This window comes from Olea europaea, chromosome 7 (assembly GCF_002742605.1).
Source record: "Olea europaea var. sylvestris chromosome 7, O_europaea_v1, whole genome shotgun sequence".
NCBI classification, from domain to species: Eukaryota; Viridiplantae; Streptophyta; class Magnoliopsida; order Lamiales; family Oleaceae; genus Olea; species Olea europaea.
Window position 1 is genome coordinate 7,438,992 of NC_036243.1, and position 16,559 is coordinate 7,455,550.

The 16,559-nt window shown below is 35.0% G+C and overlaps 2 protein-coding genes and 1 pseudogene across 2 annotated transcripts; 2 read left to right on the forward strand and 1 right to left on the reverse strand.

The window, feature by feature from the left end:
- Nucleotides 1–1,563: 1,563 nt before the first annotated feature.
- Nucleotides 1,564–3,955, forward strand: LOC111396848 (probable L-type lectin-domain containing receptor kinase S.7). The gene has a single exon (XM_023023392.1). It carries the CDS (start codon nt 1,719–1,721, stop codon nt 3,735–3,737), a length of 2,019 nt encoding a protein of 672 aa, XP_022879160.1. The 5' UTR covers nt 1,564–1,718; the 3' UTR covers nt 3,738–3,955.
- Nucleotides 3,956–4,169: 214 nt separating this feature from the next.
- On the forward strand, nt 4,170–5,104 carry LOC111397669 (mavicyanin-like). The gene is made up of 2 exons (XM_023024670.1): nt 4,170–4,490; nt 4,580–5,104. Exons 1-2 carry the CDS (start codon nt 4,298–4,300, stop codon nt 4,954–4,956), a joined length of 570 nt encoding a protein of 189 aa, XP_022880438.1. The 5' UTR covers nt 4,170–4,297; the 3' UTR covers nt 4,957–5,104.
- Nucleotides 5,105–5,771: 667 nt separating this feature from the next.
- Nucleotides 5,772–13,337, reverse strand: LOC111397838 (annotated as a pseudogene).
- Between the last annotated feature and the right edge of the window lie 3,222 nt (nt 13,338–16,559).

Below are 16,559 nucleotides of genomic sequence, written 5' to 3' on the forward strand. Positions count from 1 at the left end.
AGGGTCAAAACCACATTCAAGATACTTAGTTTCAGTTTGGCCCTCATTTTTCAGAAATGAAAATGGGTGAAATAGTATTTTTTTGAAAAATAAGTGGTTGAAAAAGAAGGAAAAGTTTTCGATTTACGTATAATATTATTTTATGGAAGACTGTGTAGTTGAAAATAGGAGAGAGAAAAATGGAATATAATGTAATGAAATTTAATGGAGTATATATGCATATGCAACCTTGGACAAGCCTTTTAGAACAGCTGCCAACAGGCAGAGTATGTCAAAGAATGCTTCCATTACTTATGGTAGCAACTAGGTGGGATGATGCTGTACGGTATCAAAAGGGAAAAAAGTGGTTAAAATCTCATTTTTTGTACTGTTGAATCTGTACAATACTAGCTAACGAGGATTTAAGGTGTAAGGTTGACTACCACCCTCTGCAAATATAATGGTTTTGTTCTGTTGTTAAAGCAAATATTTTTCCCTATGCTTAATTAGATGATTGATGGTTTTTAATTAGAAAAGTACTAAGCTAGAGCAGTGTTCCAAACATTTTCAAGGTACTATTTTGTTTACCACTATGTATATAAAATGTTAGAAGGAAATTATGTTGTAGATAGCAAGAAATGTTTAAAAAATAGTGTAATATTCATGGTTATTGATTTCATGTAGAAATATTAACACGTTAAATCATTATTATTGTGACATTGTTCTTAAAATACAATATCCCCAACACGTATCTAAACACCAGAGAGTCCTCTTGGCACATGGGGGTGAGTTGGTGTAGTTGGTGATTGGATCAATATTTCTTTTTTGGACTAAAAAAAGGACAAGGATTAGACAGAGGACAAAAAGGGTAGAAGAAATGTTTTGAATCTGTTGGGCCATTCCTACCTTGTAACGGCTATATGACACGTGACTATTATGTTGTATATATCTTTTCGTTTTTATGGGAACCAGTGTTTATTTTAGATAATGAGAAGAAGAGCCCAAATCACATGGTACTCAGTGTCGTTGGCGGTTCTTTAATCTCAATTTCCAACTGTCCACGCAGTGTGCAGGATTCCTCAAGATTCAAGAATAAGACTATTAGCAGGGAAATCTAAATGCATGTATGATAAATATTGGTCGTGTTACAGGATTACTCAAGATTCAAGAACAAGACTATTAGCAGGGAAATTAAAATGCATATATGATAAATAAGGTCGTGTTAAATAAAAATTACTATCAATAGAAGGAATTTCAATATGTCGGAAAATTTTAATGCATTTACGACAAATAAGTTCGTGTCAAAGCCAAGAATACGATCAACAAGGAACGAAAATTGGATACATTTTACTGGGCAATAAGCGAAAGTCTCTTCTTATATGATTATACACTACAAGTATTACACTGGATATAAATGCATAGCCAATACGGTGTGGTTTCACACACCTAATCCCACCCGTCAAAGAATTGAAAAATTCTCCTCCGATTCAGCACGCATTAAATTACCGTTATAAAGCCCATATCAAAAGTCTCATCTTTCTTCCCAATTGTTTCGTTATTCAAAGAACCGACCATTTCCTTTAACCGTTTAAACCCCCTTTTCCCACCACCGCCACCCCACCAAGAAAATTGCTTATACTCTTTTTCTTCTTCATGAACTCAAGTACCTGTAACAAGAAACTCGAGTACTTCTCCTAAAAAATCTTCAAATTATTTCTCAAAAAAATCATCACATCACTATGTCTCCAAGAAAGCTTCTTGTTTTCTTGATTCTCATTAACCTTTCAGTCCACCCAGATTATGTGTCATCGGCGAATGTTAATCTTGACTTCCCATTCTTCACATTCAGAAACATTACTCTACTTGGCGATTCTTATCTTCGAAACGGTGTAATTGGGTTAACTAGAGAACTTGGGGTCCCTTCTTCGAGCTCTGGTACTGTAATCTACAACCACCCAGTTGCATTCTTTGATCCCGAGACGAATATAACTGCTTCATTCTCCACAAGATTTTCTTTTTCCATTGATAATGTCAATCCGTCTTCGTTCGGAGATGGTTTGGCCTTTTTTCTTTCTCCTAATAACCAGACATTAGGGAGTCCTGGAGGGTACTTGGGCCTTGTGAACTCATCAGAGTTTAGCAAGAACAGGTTTATTGCAATTGAATTTGATACAAAACAGGACTTGCACTTCAATGATCCTGATGAGAATCATGTGGGATTGGATATAAATAGCCTTATTTCAATCAAGACTGCAAATTCGATGATTCGAGGTGTCAATTTGAAGAGTGGGAATCTGATTACTGCGTGGATTGATTACGAGAATGAGAAGAAAAAATTTGAAATTTTCTTGAGTTATTCAAGTTTCAAGCCTGAGGAGCCTCTCTTGAGAGTTTCTATTGACCTTTCTGATTATCTTAAGGAGTTTATGTATGTGGGATTTTCAGCTTCTACTGAAGGGAGTACAGAACTGCATTGCATTGAGAATTGGAGTTTCCGGACTATGGGATTTCGCCCCATAAGGCCAAAAGTTCAGCCTCACAGTGTTTCTGAAAGTTCTGTGCCACTTAAGCCACCAATTACAGTTTCTGGTTCAGGAAATAGGCATCATAAGAGGATTGGTTTGGGTCTCGGAATTGGTTTTCCGGCCTTCTTTGGTGCAGTTCTTGTGATATTTGGTTGGATTTCTGTCAAGAAATGGAAGGGTACCAAATCAGAGAGAATCATCAAAGCAGAGCTGGTGACAGGTCCAAGGCAGTTTAGTTACAAAGAACTCAAATCAGCCACAAGAGGATTTCATTCTAGCAGGATTTTAGGCCATGGAGCCTTTGGCACCGTTTATAAAGCCTTTTTCATGGATTTAGGAACTATTTCTGCGGTGAAAAGATCGAAACATACCCACGAAGGAAAAACTGAATTCCTCTCAGAATTATCAATTATAGCTTCTTTGAGGCACAAAAACTTAGTCCAGCTCCAAGGCTGGTGTGTTGAAAAAGGTGAATTGCTTCTTGTTTACGACTTTATGCCCAATGGGAGTCTTGATAAGGTACTGTACCAAGAATCTGAAAATAATAATCCTCTGAAATGGACATATAGATACTATATTGCAGTGGGGTTGGCCTCTGTTCTCACTTATCTGCATCAAGAATGTGAGCAGCAAGTGATTCACAGAGACATAAAGACTAGTAATGTTATGCTGGATGGGAATTACAATGCAAGATTAGGTGATTTTGGACTTGCAAGGCTTATGGATCATGGGACGAGTCCAGTTTCGACTCTTACTGCTGGAACCATGGGATATCTTGTTCCAGAATACCTTCAATATGGGACGGCAACAGAGAAAACTGATGTTTACAGCTATGGTGTGGTCGTACTTGAACTGGCCTGTGGACGAAGGCCTATTGAGAGAGAAGACGAAAGCCAAAAACAGGTGAATTTGGTGGATTGGGTTTGGAGAAAGTATTCTGAAGGGAAATTAATTGAAGCAGCAGATCAAAGAATGAATGGTGAATTCAAAGAGGAAGAAATGAGAAGGCTGCTTCTTATAGGCCTAAGCTGTGCCAATCCAGATAGTAGCGAAAGGCCTTCAATGAGGAGAGTTCTTCAGATTCTCAACAATGAGGCAGATCCTGTGATTGTGCCAAAGGTGAAACCAAGTCTTATTTTCTCAAACAGCTTACCGTTGAGTATTGACGAAATCGTTTCAGATTGTGAAGAATGCAGCTCACCCGGTTCTGAGTTGGAAATCAAAGTTTATTGAACTTAAATTTTGTGATTAGATGCTAGTTATTATTTTCTTCTATTTTTTGTTAGGTGGCTTTTAGGTTTTCATTATCCAAATACAATGAATGTAAACTAGCCAAATTTCAATGCCATTTCATTGAACATTTCAAGTGTGCATCAGATCTCATTATAAGCATGAGTTGGATTGCAATCTTTATCTCGACATAATATTGCAATACTTCATTGTGAATGTTAAGAGCTGGATTTACATTTCTATTTTAACATTCTGTTCAACCATCTTATTCTTTATTGAGAATTTTTTGTGAAGCTCAATTCTTGGTAATTTCTATAATCATGCCACGTGGTCTCCCAATCCCCACCCACTTCAGGGCCCACCCATTGGAAAGTTGACCCTTTCTAACTTGAGAGAAATGGAAATGCTCACGTAGCCCACTTCGCACCTTTGTCTCCACTTACAACACAAAATAACTGACTTAACTGTCATGTCCCCTCTTTCCTAGCCTAGTACTATAAAACTCAAACCCAATTCTTGGCTACTTTGAAAAAAAGAAAATTGCAAACTCTAAACTCTCTGTAATGGCTTCGAAAAGTACAGCAGTTACCTCCAAAATCTTGAAAAATGTCTTATTTTTCTCACTCTTCATCTCTGTAATTTCTTACGAGTTTGAAGTTGGGGAAGAGACAGGTTGGGTTACACCAACTGGGAATGAGCCTGAGACTTACAATGAGTGGGCTGCCAGAAACAGATTCCGCATTGGAGATACTCTTCGTAAGTTTAATTACAAATTACCTCGTGTGTCTTGATCCTAATACTGCGCACCAAATATATCTGGGTTGTTAATTTGCTTTTGTTTTCAGATTTCAAGTACCATAAGGACTCGGTTCTGGTGGTGAATTCTGAGGATTACTTAAACTGCAACACCTCAAATCCTATCACCAAATTCCAAGATGGAAACACGATTTTCAAATTTGATCGCTCGGGGTTCTTTTATTTCATAAGTGGCCAGTCGGGGCACTGCAAATCTGGCCAAAGGCTCATTGTTCGTGTAATGCACCCTTCTGAAATTGAGTCTCCGGAGTCTGCTCCTTCGCCGGCGCCGGCTCCACTATCAAGCGGCGATGATGGTTGGGATTCAGCCGATTGGGGACCGCCGGGAATCAGTTCAACCACAAAGCTCGCTGTAGCATCTTATTACGTGACTTCTTTTGCAGTCATATTAGTTGTTCTATATTAGTCATTCATTCTATGTTTAATTTGCTCGTAGATTACGTTTCTTTCATGTTAGTTGGATTCTTAAGGTATTTTCATTGTAATCAACTATGATTCTTGATAGCTTTTTGGGATTTAAAGATTCATCTCTATCCATGGCTGTACCATTGAGGTCATGGCATTGTGTCCTCAGCGTTCTTATCTTCAATTTTCCTTTAATTAACACATATCATGTCTAATAATGGTTTTCGTTTAAGAAGTCCGTTGAAATGATGCAAAATGATTTATTTGCTCATCATATTATTTTATTTTTTGTGATTTTGTTATGCAAGTATTCATATTTAATTAATTGTTAATAAATGAAAAACTAGCAGGTTGATTCTAATCTCTAAAAAGGAATAAGTTGTTCTCTGATTTGTAATTAATCATAGTTAAACAATATATCCTCAATTATGATAACCCTCAACTTTACTTGGTAAAAACATATCACTCATCAGATTTCTCGATATTGACGCATTGAAATATGTGGTTGAAAATGAAATTTTATCATTTATAAAGCATTTATGAAATAATCAAACGGAGGCTGTTTGGAAGAGTTTCCGACATTGGAGGACAAGTGTGTAACTACCATGAAAAGTTGAGGACTACCTCATCACTCATCAATAAATTGGGAGGTGCAATTTTCCATTTAACTGTCAAGACATACTCCATGCATGCATGTATGCATCAATCCATACATACATAATACATATTTTTTTTATTCTTTTTTTTTTTGGGTTTTAACATAGAAATAAAGGTATTAAAAAAGTAACCCGACTCTGAATTGTAGATTTCGTCACTTAACATGAAGACGGTAAGTTACATTGACTTGTGCTACATTTTGATAAAACTTCAAACAATTAGCAGAAAATCCTGCTTCAGTAAATAGGCATAAGAACTGCCATTGATGCTATGATAATAGACTTGAACATAACTGAAGATGATATACTTCATTCGTCCCTCCGAAAGAATAGAGCTTCATAAACTGGTACATTCACCCTAGCCATTAATCGACAAATAATAATTTGTGGGATTAAATTTTCCAGTGCCCCAAATGTTGTACCAAGAACAAGTTTCTTGATTCTCCAACTTAAGCTGAAAAGATTCAGCAATGCAAGTATTGAAATAATAGTAAACATTACAGATGAGTTTCCAAATTCCATGATTTCTTGCTCATATCTCTTCAGAACATCATCGTCCACCACCATGGCAGTGACTACAAAATTACAAATCTTGTTTCAGAGAAGCCTAATTGCCTGACAATTGTGTCAATGAAGGCGAAGAAATATGATGTAGTTCACCTAATCACCCACATTCTTTGAGAGTTCCACCATCCGTTCAATGTGTTGCCACTGCTTAGGTCTTCTATTAAGCAATAAGCAGTTTTTGCAAAGAATGCATATGCATATGGCAGGAACCATAGTCCAAATACCTGGCATGTAGATGTGAGATGTTAGAGGAACTTGATAAATTTCTTCTTATTTGCTAAGAATTTTCAGAGAAACCTATGTTTGTTCGAGATCCTTTCATGTCAAAGTACATACCTTTGGAAACAATGGCACACCATGGAGCAGGCTAAGAGCAGGAATGACCACATAATATAGTGTGGGTAGTGCAACAGGAGCCCATAAGAGGAATAGACAATATCCTATTTGGGCACCAAAGCTGATCTTTCCATGTCCATATATTTTGGGACAATACTTGGAAAGGAATATCTGAAACAAGCCTTCAGACCATCTCTTGTACTGTACCAGATGTTGATCTAAGGTTGTTGGAGAAACACCCAGGAATGCACTTTTTGTTGGATTGTAATAAACAGGCTTCCATCGTTTGCACTGGATTGTTAAGCCCGTTACCATATCCTCCGCAGCACATCCATACACTAATCCCATCCGCATATTTTACAAAATCTATGAAATGAATGCTATGCTGCAATACTTCCTGTCTAGAATTAGACCATCAGCATGCTAGGCTTTTAAGAATAGCCAAACATGCTTCATATATCAGCATAAAAGTGAGAAAAACAAACCTCTTTTCCCCATTGAGAACCCTTTTCGTAGCTACAATTTGTAACAAGTTTACCAGCTTCCTCCAATTCGTCTATTGTTCTTCCTTTTATAGTAGCATCTTTCACATCATTCCATTCAAAAATACAATTTTCAGAATACTTCCTTCCACAAAGACTCTCTCTCCTGTGGAAACATCCAGTGCAAATATACGGCATAATACCATGACCATCTAACCCGGGCAACTCAATCTTCATAAGAAAGATTGAGAAAGTTCAGTCCACCAAATGTTATAGATATGGAAACGTTTCAATAACTCAGAAAGCATAGTCTTGTTTTGTTAGTTTTGATACTCAATAAATCCCGGACAATGATATTAAACAATGTCGAATTATATTTCATAGGCCGAGGCCGATGAGTGAAATATTTATCAACTAATCAATTCATATACTCGAACCCGAAAATAACGTGGGCTATTAGTTGCAACTTAATTGATTTTAATATTGCCTTGGTCCAAATTCACTTATAGGAGGGCTTCCTTGTATCTTGGCCTATTACTTTGTGTCTTTGTCCAACCTTTGTGTCCTAGCCCAATTGGTAATATATCTAAAACTATTTATACCTCCTCCTTTTGCAAGAGCCGTGTGTTTTGCTTGTGTTTGAGAAGAGAACAAAAATCAGTTGTCTCCTTTGTGGTCTTCTTCAAGCCTTTGTTCTTCGTGTCTTCTCTTAGCCTTTGTGGCTTGCAAACACCACCATATTATTGTCCTTTTGTGGGTGAGAAAAGGGAATGCAACCATAAGTGGATTGAAGTTGTGGGTTTGTGATTTGGTTGATCGGTTGGTGTATTGATTGGTAAGTTTGATTTGAGCTCGGAATTCTACCAATTAGAGGTCGATTCTTCAAAACGTTAAAAATAGGGACTTCCACTTTGCAATTCTTTGAAAAAACTGTTAGAAGTGTGACTCAAATAGGAGTTTAAATTGCATTAAATTTCTTACCTTTTTTGGGACTCTTTTAGGGCTAAATTTTATATTATAAATACAAGACTCCTCTGTCAGTTTTATTGAAGCCTTTTGTTGTATTGTGCTCTCCTTTCATACTGAATTAATAAAATATCGTTCCTTCTGTCAGTTCTTCTTTTCTTTACTTTAATCTTGTTCTTGGGTTATTTGTGATCTTGTTCAATACTTCAATTACAACAAGTGGAATTCATTAAATCTCAATTCCTGCATTATTGGTCAAACGGTCCCAACAAAAACTGTTGTACAAGTTTTATTACTTATTTCAAGAATTTTCATCTTGAAATGTTTGTAGCTTCTAACACAAAATTGCTATGGCGGCGGATCATATTTAAAAACTGTTATAACCACAAGAAAGAGAGGACGAGAAATTCTCAGTGTGATTGGAAGACATGCTGTAAGAAACTGGAAATCCTGCATTTGAATAAATATCATTCTTCGTAATATTCTCATAGCTCTGTGGATATTGAACATAGAATATCTGTTGCCCTTGCGTCTCATCCATAAAGAAGCATAACGCATCTTGTATTGCATCTGGATCATTTGAGTACATATCGTAATCCAAGTTGAGGATGATTGGCGCGTTACTTATTTCTGATGACATGCGTATCTGCACAATATAAGTGATATTCAACTACAATGAGTAAATAGAATTTGTGTTTTCCACCTTTCTCTTATAGTTCACATGAACTTAAATCGAGCTTTAATTTAAAGAGTTGAGGCCATTTGATGTTATATTTATGAAATGAACAAAATTTGTTGGTAGATAATGTTGGGAATTTACTTAAAAATGCACAGCGGAAATAAAAACAATTTCAATTCTCACTAGGATTCATCTTTGTATTTAGATATGAACTGTGATAAAAGTTATACATTTTCTTGAATTTGCAAACTCGTTTGTGTTATCTTTGTTCCAACAACTTGAATCTGCTTCTCATAGCTGTCCAATTGCCTAGCCTCTAATGAATTCCACACGGAGAATAGATTGCAACTGCTAGGGTTTCTTCTCTTGTACTAGCAAGAATTATGAAAACTCTATAGATCTAAAACTCTAGTCATGTATTTATATAAGTCCCAACGGGCTCGACCTGGTCCAATCCAATATTTAATTAATCCATTTAATTAAATCCGGTCCGTGAATTAATTAATCCAATTAATTAATTCGTGGCTATAAATAACAAATTCAATTAATTAATTTATCCAATGATTGTTAAATTAATTAATTGGCAAATTGCAATTTTCCAATTCTTTTTTGTGTGCGACCCATCAGGTTCCCGACCACGATGTCTAACGACGTGACATATTATTTTGATCTAATCAAAACTGATAAATTAAAACACTCTTTTAATTTATCGCAAATTCACACTCACCGTCCCAAATTGAAATCTAGCAATGTATCAGGGCAACACATGTGATGGGAAATGTCACGTGATATGACAAAATCAAACCTGTTTGTTTCCTATGAAACTATAATCCCTTCGTCAATATGATCCGATCAATTACGAGATATGGAAGTGTGTCAATCTCGATTATCGATCATATCTTTCATTCTACTATTAAGTCAATATGAGTCGAAAACTCCTTTTCGATTTATGTGTATACCTTGGCCAAGGATCTCCTTATTGACTTAATTGAACAACATGCAGATCACAGTCTCTTACTATCTAAGAGTGACAAATCCTCTATTGGTCATTTACAACCTTCATATGGTTCTTGACATACCCGAACGATGTCGTATTAGCGGTCCTTGGTAGAGCAACATCCAACACCGTCAAAGCATGACTGTTCTCATACAATGCACTATGATGACCTCAAGTCAAATGACCAATTCCACTACCGAACGTTAGAGATTAACTACTGACACTCAGATAGTTATCCATGTGGAATCTCTTAGCGGGTCTCCAATATTTTGTTCTATAACAAAACATCCACGTATTTATTTAAGTGTCGTCACACTTTAGCTTGTGAGATCAGTTACTTACTTCACAAGTAGGAAATGTCACACGTGATGGTCTATCTGTAATAACAATATCCGTATCTCATTATTACTTACGACCACGGATTATTTAAAATCCAATCATATGTAATTTGTATCTCACAATCACAACTCATTGCGATTAACAAATCACTTAAACTTGAATCTTCGGACTCTATTATTTAATATTATTTATTATAAAATTAATTTAAATAAATAATAGATCTTGCCAAAATTAAATATATTAAACATATTAAAAGTGTTTACAACTTAAATCAATTGGATATAGGGCATAACACTTACAGGTAGAAGAAGAAACACCTAAAATTTGATTACCACTGCTTTCCTAGCTCCGGCCAAATTATGAGTATATTGTGGTTTCTTTTCACGAGACAGGTATATGAGTGTTAGCAGTGGATTTCCATCCATATCAACTATGTTTGGGTTCCATCCATCCATTAAAACCTGAAGAACATAACTATGAGTTATATACATATTTTTTACAGTTCAATATGAAAATGAAGAACGATTGAAATTGAATGTAGATATAACTTGAACAATTGATTGATGATCCCTCATTGTGACCTTCTAGTTCCACTATGAGAACCCTTTATTTCACTCGAAAGGCGGCCCTTTTCAACAGCTGAAGCAATTTGAGTTTTCATATCTTCATATAGTTTCTGAGAAGAGAATCGAGAAAAATTGTCAATTTTGAAAACCATTTCAAATTAGTATCAGCATTATAGATAATATGGTGTGTTACCTTGATAGTGCTCCATTCTTGCACGAAGACAGAATCATGTAAATCAATATTGAGAGCGAAATAGGCTACGGGTGACCTTGGTTCGACAGAGTGGCGGAGGCAGGTGGTGGCCAGCCTTCGCCGGAACCCGGCACTGGTCCGGCAGGCTGTGGTAGATCTGTGATGCTGTTGGGCCTATCCATATGGTTAAAAAACCATTTTCCCATTTCTGGTTTCCCCAAAATCTTCATTTCCTTGATTCCTTCCCGTTCCCGTCAAAATCTGCAGTCAAAGAAGAGCAAACCCTTCATGAGTTTCCCCCAATTCCTTCCCGTCAAACCGGTCTTGGGCAGTTCATTGATTGTCAATTGAGCTAGTAGCAGTGCACCGGCATGAACGGTGAACCCACTAGAGGTAGTAAAATATGGGAGGCTTATATGTTCAATTTACTGAAAGAAACTTTATAATATGTTTATTGCTGAAGATGATTTGAAGACAGAGGAAATGCAATTAATATTGCTGAGTGAATTTAAGAGAGATATCTTTTGATTAACTTGTGCTTTGGTTTTCACTTTTGGTGATAGAAGGCAAAAGATTTGTGCAAGAGGCTATTAGAATATGATTCTGGTCGAACTATTTGCCAGAATGTAGAGTATTTGCCTGTTCATTTCAAGAAAGTAGATATTGAGAGGTGAAAAGTAAGAGGTCCAAGAAAATATACTAAATGGGATTATATATTTTTCGTTAGAAGACATAAAAAATGCCAACCAATTTACTAGTTCACATATGGTTAGAATAGATTTCAGCCATTGCAATCGAGAACTATTGATTAGTTTAGGACAGAGGACATAGTCAACTTCTTTTTCCAAGAGTTGGCCCAAGCCTTACATTGTGAAAATTTAGCTGATCTTTGAATAATAATAGCAAATTCGCAATGAAGATGCCACTTTGGAGTCCTAATATCTTATGCTAGATTGGATGGGTTCACTCTCTCTAAAATAAATTTCAATTAAGTAAGAAAATTCCCTCCACTATGTTAGAAAGCCACGAATTTTATAAACGTCTACAATATTGAAAACTGTATTAGAAAGTTTGATCTTCGGTATTAATGTTAACATGCTTTATGCTTACCATTTTCGTCAATTGAAGAGGATTTTATATTTGTTATTGGTGTCCAATTTCGAAGCCTCAATTTCATGTTGCTGGAAACACTAGAATATTTACTTATTGATTCCATAAAACTATCTAATACTTAACGGAGCAACGATTTTCCATCTCATCAATCATAAATAAACATTGCTTTAGACCTTATTAATCTAAAACACGACTTCATCCTCGAACACTAATATAGTTATATTGTTTAAGTGCAGCATTAGAACATAGTAGTGATCAATATCAAAAACATTCCAGAATAGATACTAATTTATGGCTTATCCATTCTACTATGCAATCATGTCCAGAACTGAAGCTCAAAACAAAATCGTTTTGTTTATTAGTAATTGTTTTAGAATGCTTTCACATTGTATTATTTGATTTCATTTTCATATGCTCCATCCAAACTTGAATGTTGAATTGTTGATTTTTTTAATCAATTGTAATTGAAAATTAAATTGGGGCATTTTGCAGATTATGGAACGATTTTTTCAACCGAAACGAAAGTCTATTTCGAAACGAACTATATTTTCATAAGTATATAATTTCTATGTTTTAGTGTATTTACATATATATTGAATAATTTTTAATATTATTTAATCAAATTTTAATAAACGATCGGCCACCGACCGGATTGGGCTTTTACGATCGTTGATTGTCGACGATCAACGGTCAAAGTCAACCTCCACCCTAACTGAACGTTAATGCTAGATTTGCCTCTAGTTCGACTGCAAATTTCTTGTCTAATATTTTGAGAATTTAGAGGCCTCCAAGAGGGCATAGAATGTCAGTTCTAAAACCCCGTCGTCAGAGAGGTAAACACTCAGCTTTTCAGGTGGATAATTGTATGCCATTACTGATAAAACCGTGTTTATTACCAGTGATGGAGGCTCTAATATAGGATCTGCAGTGCAAACAAAAACGTCGATCACTGGCAATTCGTCTTCGTATCTGCAAGGTGGGAACATATTCAAGTCACAAATAAGGAAATTGGATTAAAAAAAAGTACCAGAAGAAGCAACTAAGTTGGTCTAACTAAATGGACGATAAAAACAAGAGGAAAAAAATTAAATTAAATTAAATTAATAGGAACCTGCCTGCGATAGAGTCTGTCCTTGAAGGGATACCGATAAACAACGTTCCAACGAACTATCTGAGTGATGATCCAATATAAACCAAACAGAACCTCAGAAATAAAACATCCCAATCCAAGCATATCTCCCTGCCTTTCCTTTTCTTGGTATATACATTAATCTGTATAACCATATCAGAAAAATACACAACAGTATTGTTAAAGAAAATAGCTTAAAAGCAATTCTCCCTTTTCCCGCTTTTGTCTCGAACAAACCCAGATTTCCATCTGCACCCGTCTTCTCTAATTCTCTCTAACTTTCTATCTTCACTCTTTCTATATATATATTCACATCTTCTAGAATATGGCTGCGAATGTGCATTAGAGTCAAGAGTCATATACAGATTCTTATTCAAAATCAAGGAACAGAAATGTCAAATGTTTAGTAACATAATATTATTTTTATTTTAATTATGCGTCAAACACATTAATGAAAAATATAATGTGACTTGGAAATCTATTTACTTTCAGTAAGTGACCTATGCTGGCATATTTATTTGCAATAGGAATGAAAAAGAAAGGAAATAAATGTAGGATCATACGTGCATTATGTAGGTGACAAAACAAGTGGCCAATTATTTGTTAGGATGGTTTATATTATTTATTTACCCGAGAGTTTTTAAGTACTCGCCTACTAATAGAAGGTCCAAAACACTCAAAACATTAGAAAAATATGTAAGTGAATTTATTGAAATAATTGATCATCAAAGAGAGTTGATGTATGGCTGATGGAGTGAGAAGGGGTTGATTGAGTCCACAATTGTTGTCCTCTTAATTGTGTCATCCCATTTTAATCAAAATTGTTGAAATAATTGATCATCCAAGAGACTTGACATGGGGCTGATCAGGGGTGGAGCAAGGAAATTTGTTCAGTGCAGGCATAATTTAACTCATGTCGAATATTGAGTTTTGATCATGAATTTAATGATGATAAAATTATAAACAAAATCATAGATTTGAGCCTAAAATATCAGTGTCAGGCATATGCTTGCACTCGTCTCAACATGGCTCCATTCTTGGGGTTGATGGAGTGATCAATAAAATAGAACCATGCTATATTAATTGGAAGGCTGACAGAGACTCCACAAATGGGGGGAGAAATAATTTTTTATTTAAGTGGGATCCATGGCATGTGAGAGGCGAGGATTATTCCCTGTGTACAGAAGAAAAAATCCACAGAAGTTTTACAGGCTCTCACATAGGGATGGGCCCCATGTAAATATTTTATTACAGAAAATAAATCACCACCCATTGTTGAGTATTGTCTGTAAAATATCTGTGAAATTTCTCAGTACATGTATCTTGACTCGAGAAGCGGTCACCTTTTCTATCAACCATTTTCAATCCTTTAACATTTTTCACTAAAATAATGGGGGGCTTTAAAGTCGCGCTAGGCACGCAATTCAAAGTTCTTTTCCAATGATAATGTTTTCTATTTCATGAGATTTTGGTATGTTAAAAAATTATGTAATTTGCATCGTTTTTTTTTTTTAATTTTTTATTTTTGGTTCTATCTGTTTGGATTCATTTCCATGATAGATTTTGAGCAATAAACACGTGCAATCTTTTTATTTAAGCTTCAACTGTTACTTATTATATACGTCTCACCAACGAAGATTACTATACTTTTTATCAAATGATGTGTTTGTGGAACTCACTTAATCCACCAATTTTACGTTTAAAAAGGTTGAACGGTTAATTGATTAAATTGTCAAATCGTGCCAAAATTGTTGGCTTGATTCTACGTGTATATATCAATGTTTTAGTTTAGACTGAGATCAAACTGTCTATGTTTCGATATTTATAAATGAATTGAATAAAAAAGGATAAAATTACATGACTATGCTTTGTTTCCAAGTTCCATTTTTACTATTTACCTTTATTTTTCCAAAAATACTATCTTCCACTCATTTTCCTCCCAAAAAAAAATCCAAATCCCCAAATCTATAGTGTAAACCCAATTTCTGTAATCACCATGAAATCCCAAATTTGAGATTCCCATAAGGAAACGCTCTAATTCTATGCAAAAACAGATAGATGTAAAAGTTTGATGGTGGTGGTGGTGAGATTTAGGATATGGGTGTCAATATGTGGTGGCAGGGACGGATTTAGGATTGAATTTAAGACCGGATTACAAAATTTCAAATTGGGCTACTATGCGGGAAAAAAATTTACACATAAAAATTTGATTTTTTACCAAAGAAAATAAAAAATACCTTAAAAAAATGTTATTGGGCCTGAGTGGGGGGGGGGGGCTACAGCCCAGCCCAGCCCAGCCCCCCAAATCCATCTCTGTGTGGTGGTAATTGTGGCAACAAAAATTGGAAATGTAAGTTTGAAATGGTTTCTAGGGGAAGGATGTGGTGGAGAAATTTGAAATTTGAGCTTCTCCAACTTCTTGCAATGACGGTTGTTCGGTGATGACGACGATAGATAGAACTTGGCGATGGTGACAGCTGTGTAACTCCATTTTATATAAGTGTTATATTTTATGTAATGAAGTTGGTAGTGATAATGGAAGTGATATGGAAGGCATAATGCAGTTTCTTAGAAGCGTTACACAAATGTAATAGCATTGGTGGCAATTGTGACGACAGCAACGGACAGTACAATTGTTACAATTGTAGGTCTTCTGTTTAAAATTATAAAAAAAAAAAAAAAAAAAAAAAAAGTAAAAAAATGAATTTAATAATAAAAAAAAAAAAAAAAAAAAAAAAAAGTTAAACAATGCATTTCATAATGAAAGAAAAACAAAATGAAAAAATAAAAGTAAGCAATGTTTCGATAAGAAAAATGATAAACAATATTTTGCGAAATAGTTTGTTTTTTAGTTAATATATGAAAAATTTCTCAAAAAAGGGTTAAATGTGAAAATTACTATAAAGAAAAAAAAATTGAAAAAATTGGGTACAATGTCCCTGAGTAATGAAGCTGAGACTTATTTAGTCCAATGCACAGTAGACACGGACCACCAGCCCACATTAGTGATTCGTTATTCAGTATTCGCTATATGCACCTAGAATAATACTATTTATAGTCAATCACTATCACAGTCGTCCTACGTAACATACATATAATAATTAGTTATTTGAAATATTAATGTCATAGTTTTTTTTATTGCCTAATGCATATCACTAATCGCCACATGTGTGCCACGTAGGACGACTGTGATAGTGAATGATTGTAAACAATATTACTCATTTGACTATTAATTATTCACTTTCATTTTTCATTATTCCCAATTTCTCTACTTCCCATACAGACAGAATGATTTGCAATCCAAACTCTAACCAATGAATTTCTAGTATAAAAAGTTATTCCGTGATTAGTTTACTTTTTTTTCTATTATACAATGATCGAAAAACAAAAAAGAGCCATTTTTATATTTTTGGATACGTTATTATCTAATTAAAATTTATTTATTCTTCAATTCAAGTTAAATATTGATCTTCGAAGAAGTAAAAGTTCATGAAAAGCGAAGTAATATATTTTGTAAACCTTACACAAAAGAGATCAATTTTCGGGGGGGGGGGGGGGGGGGAAAAACAAAAAAAAATGAC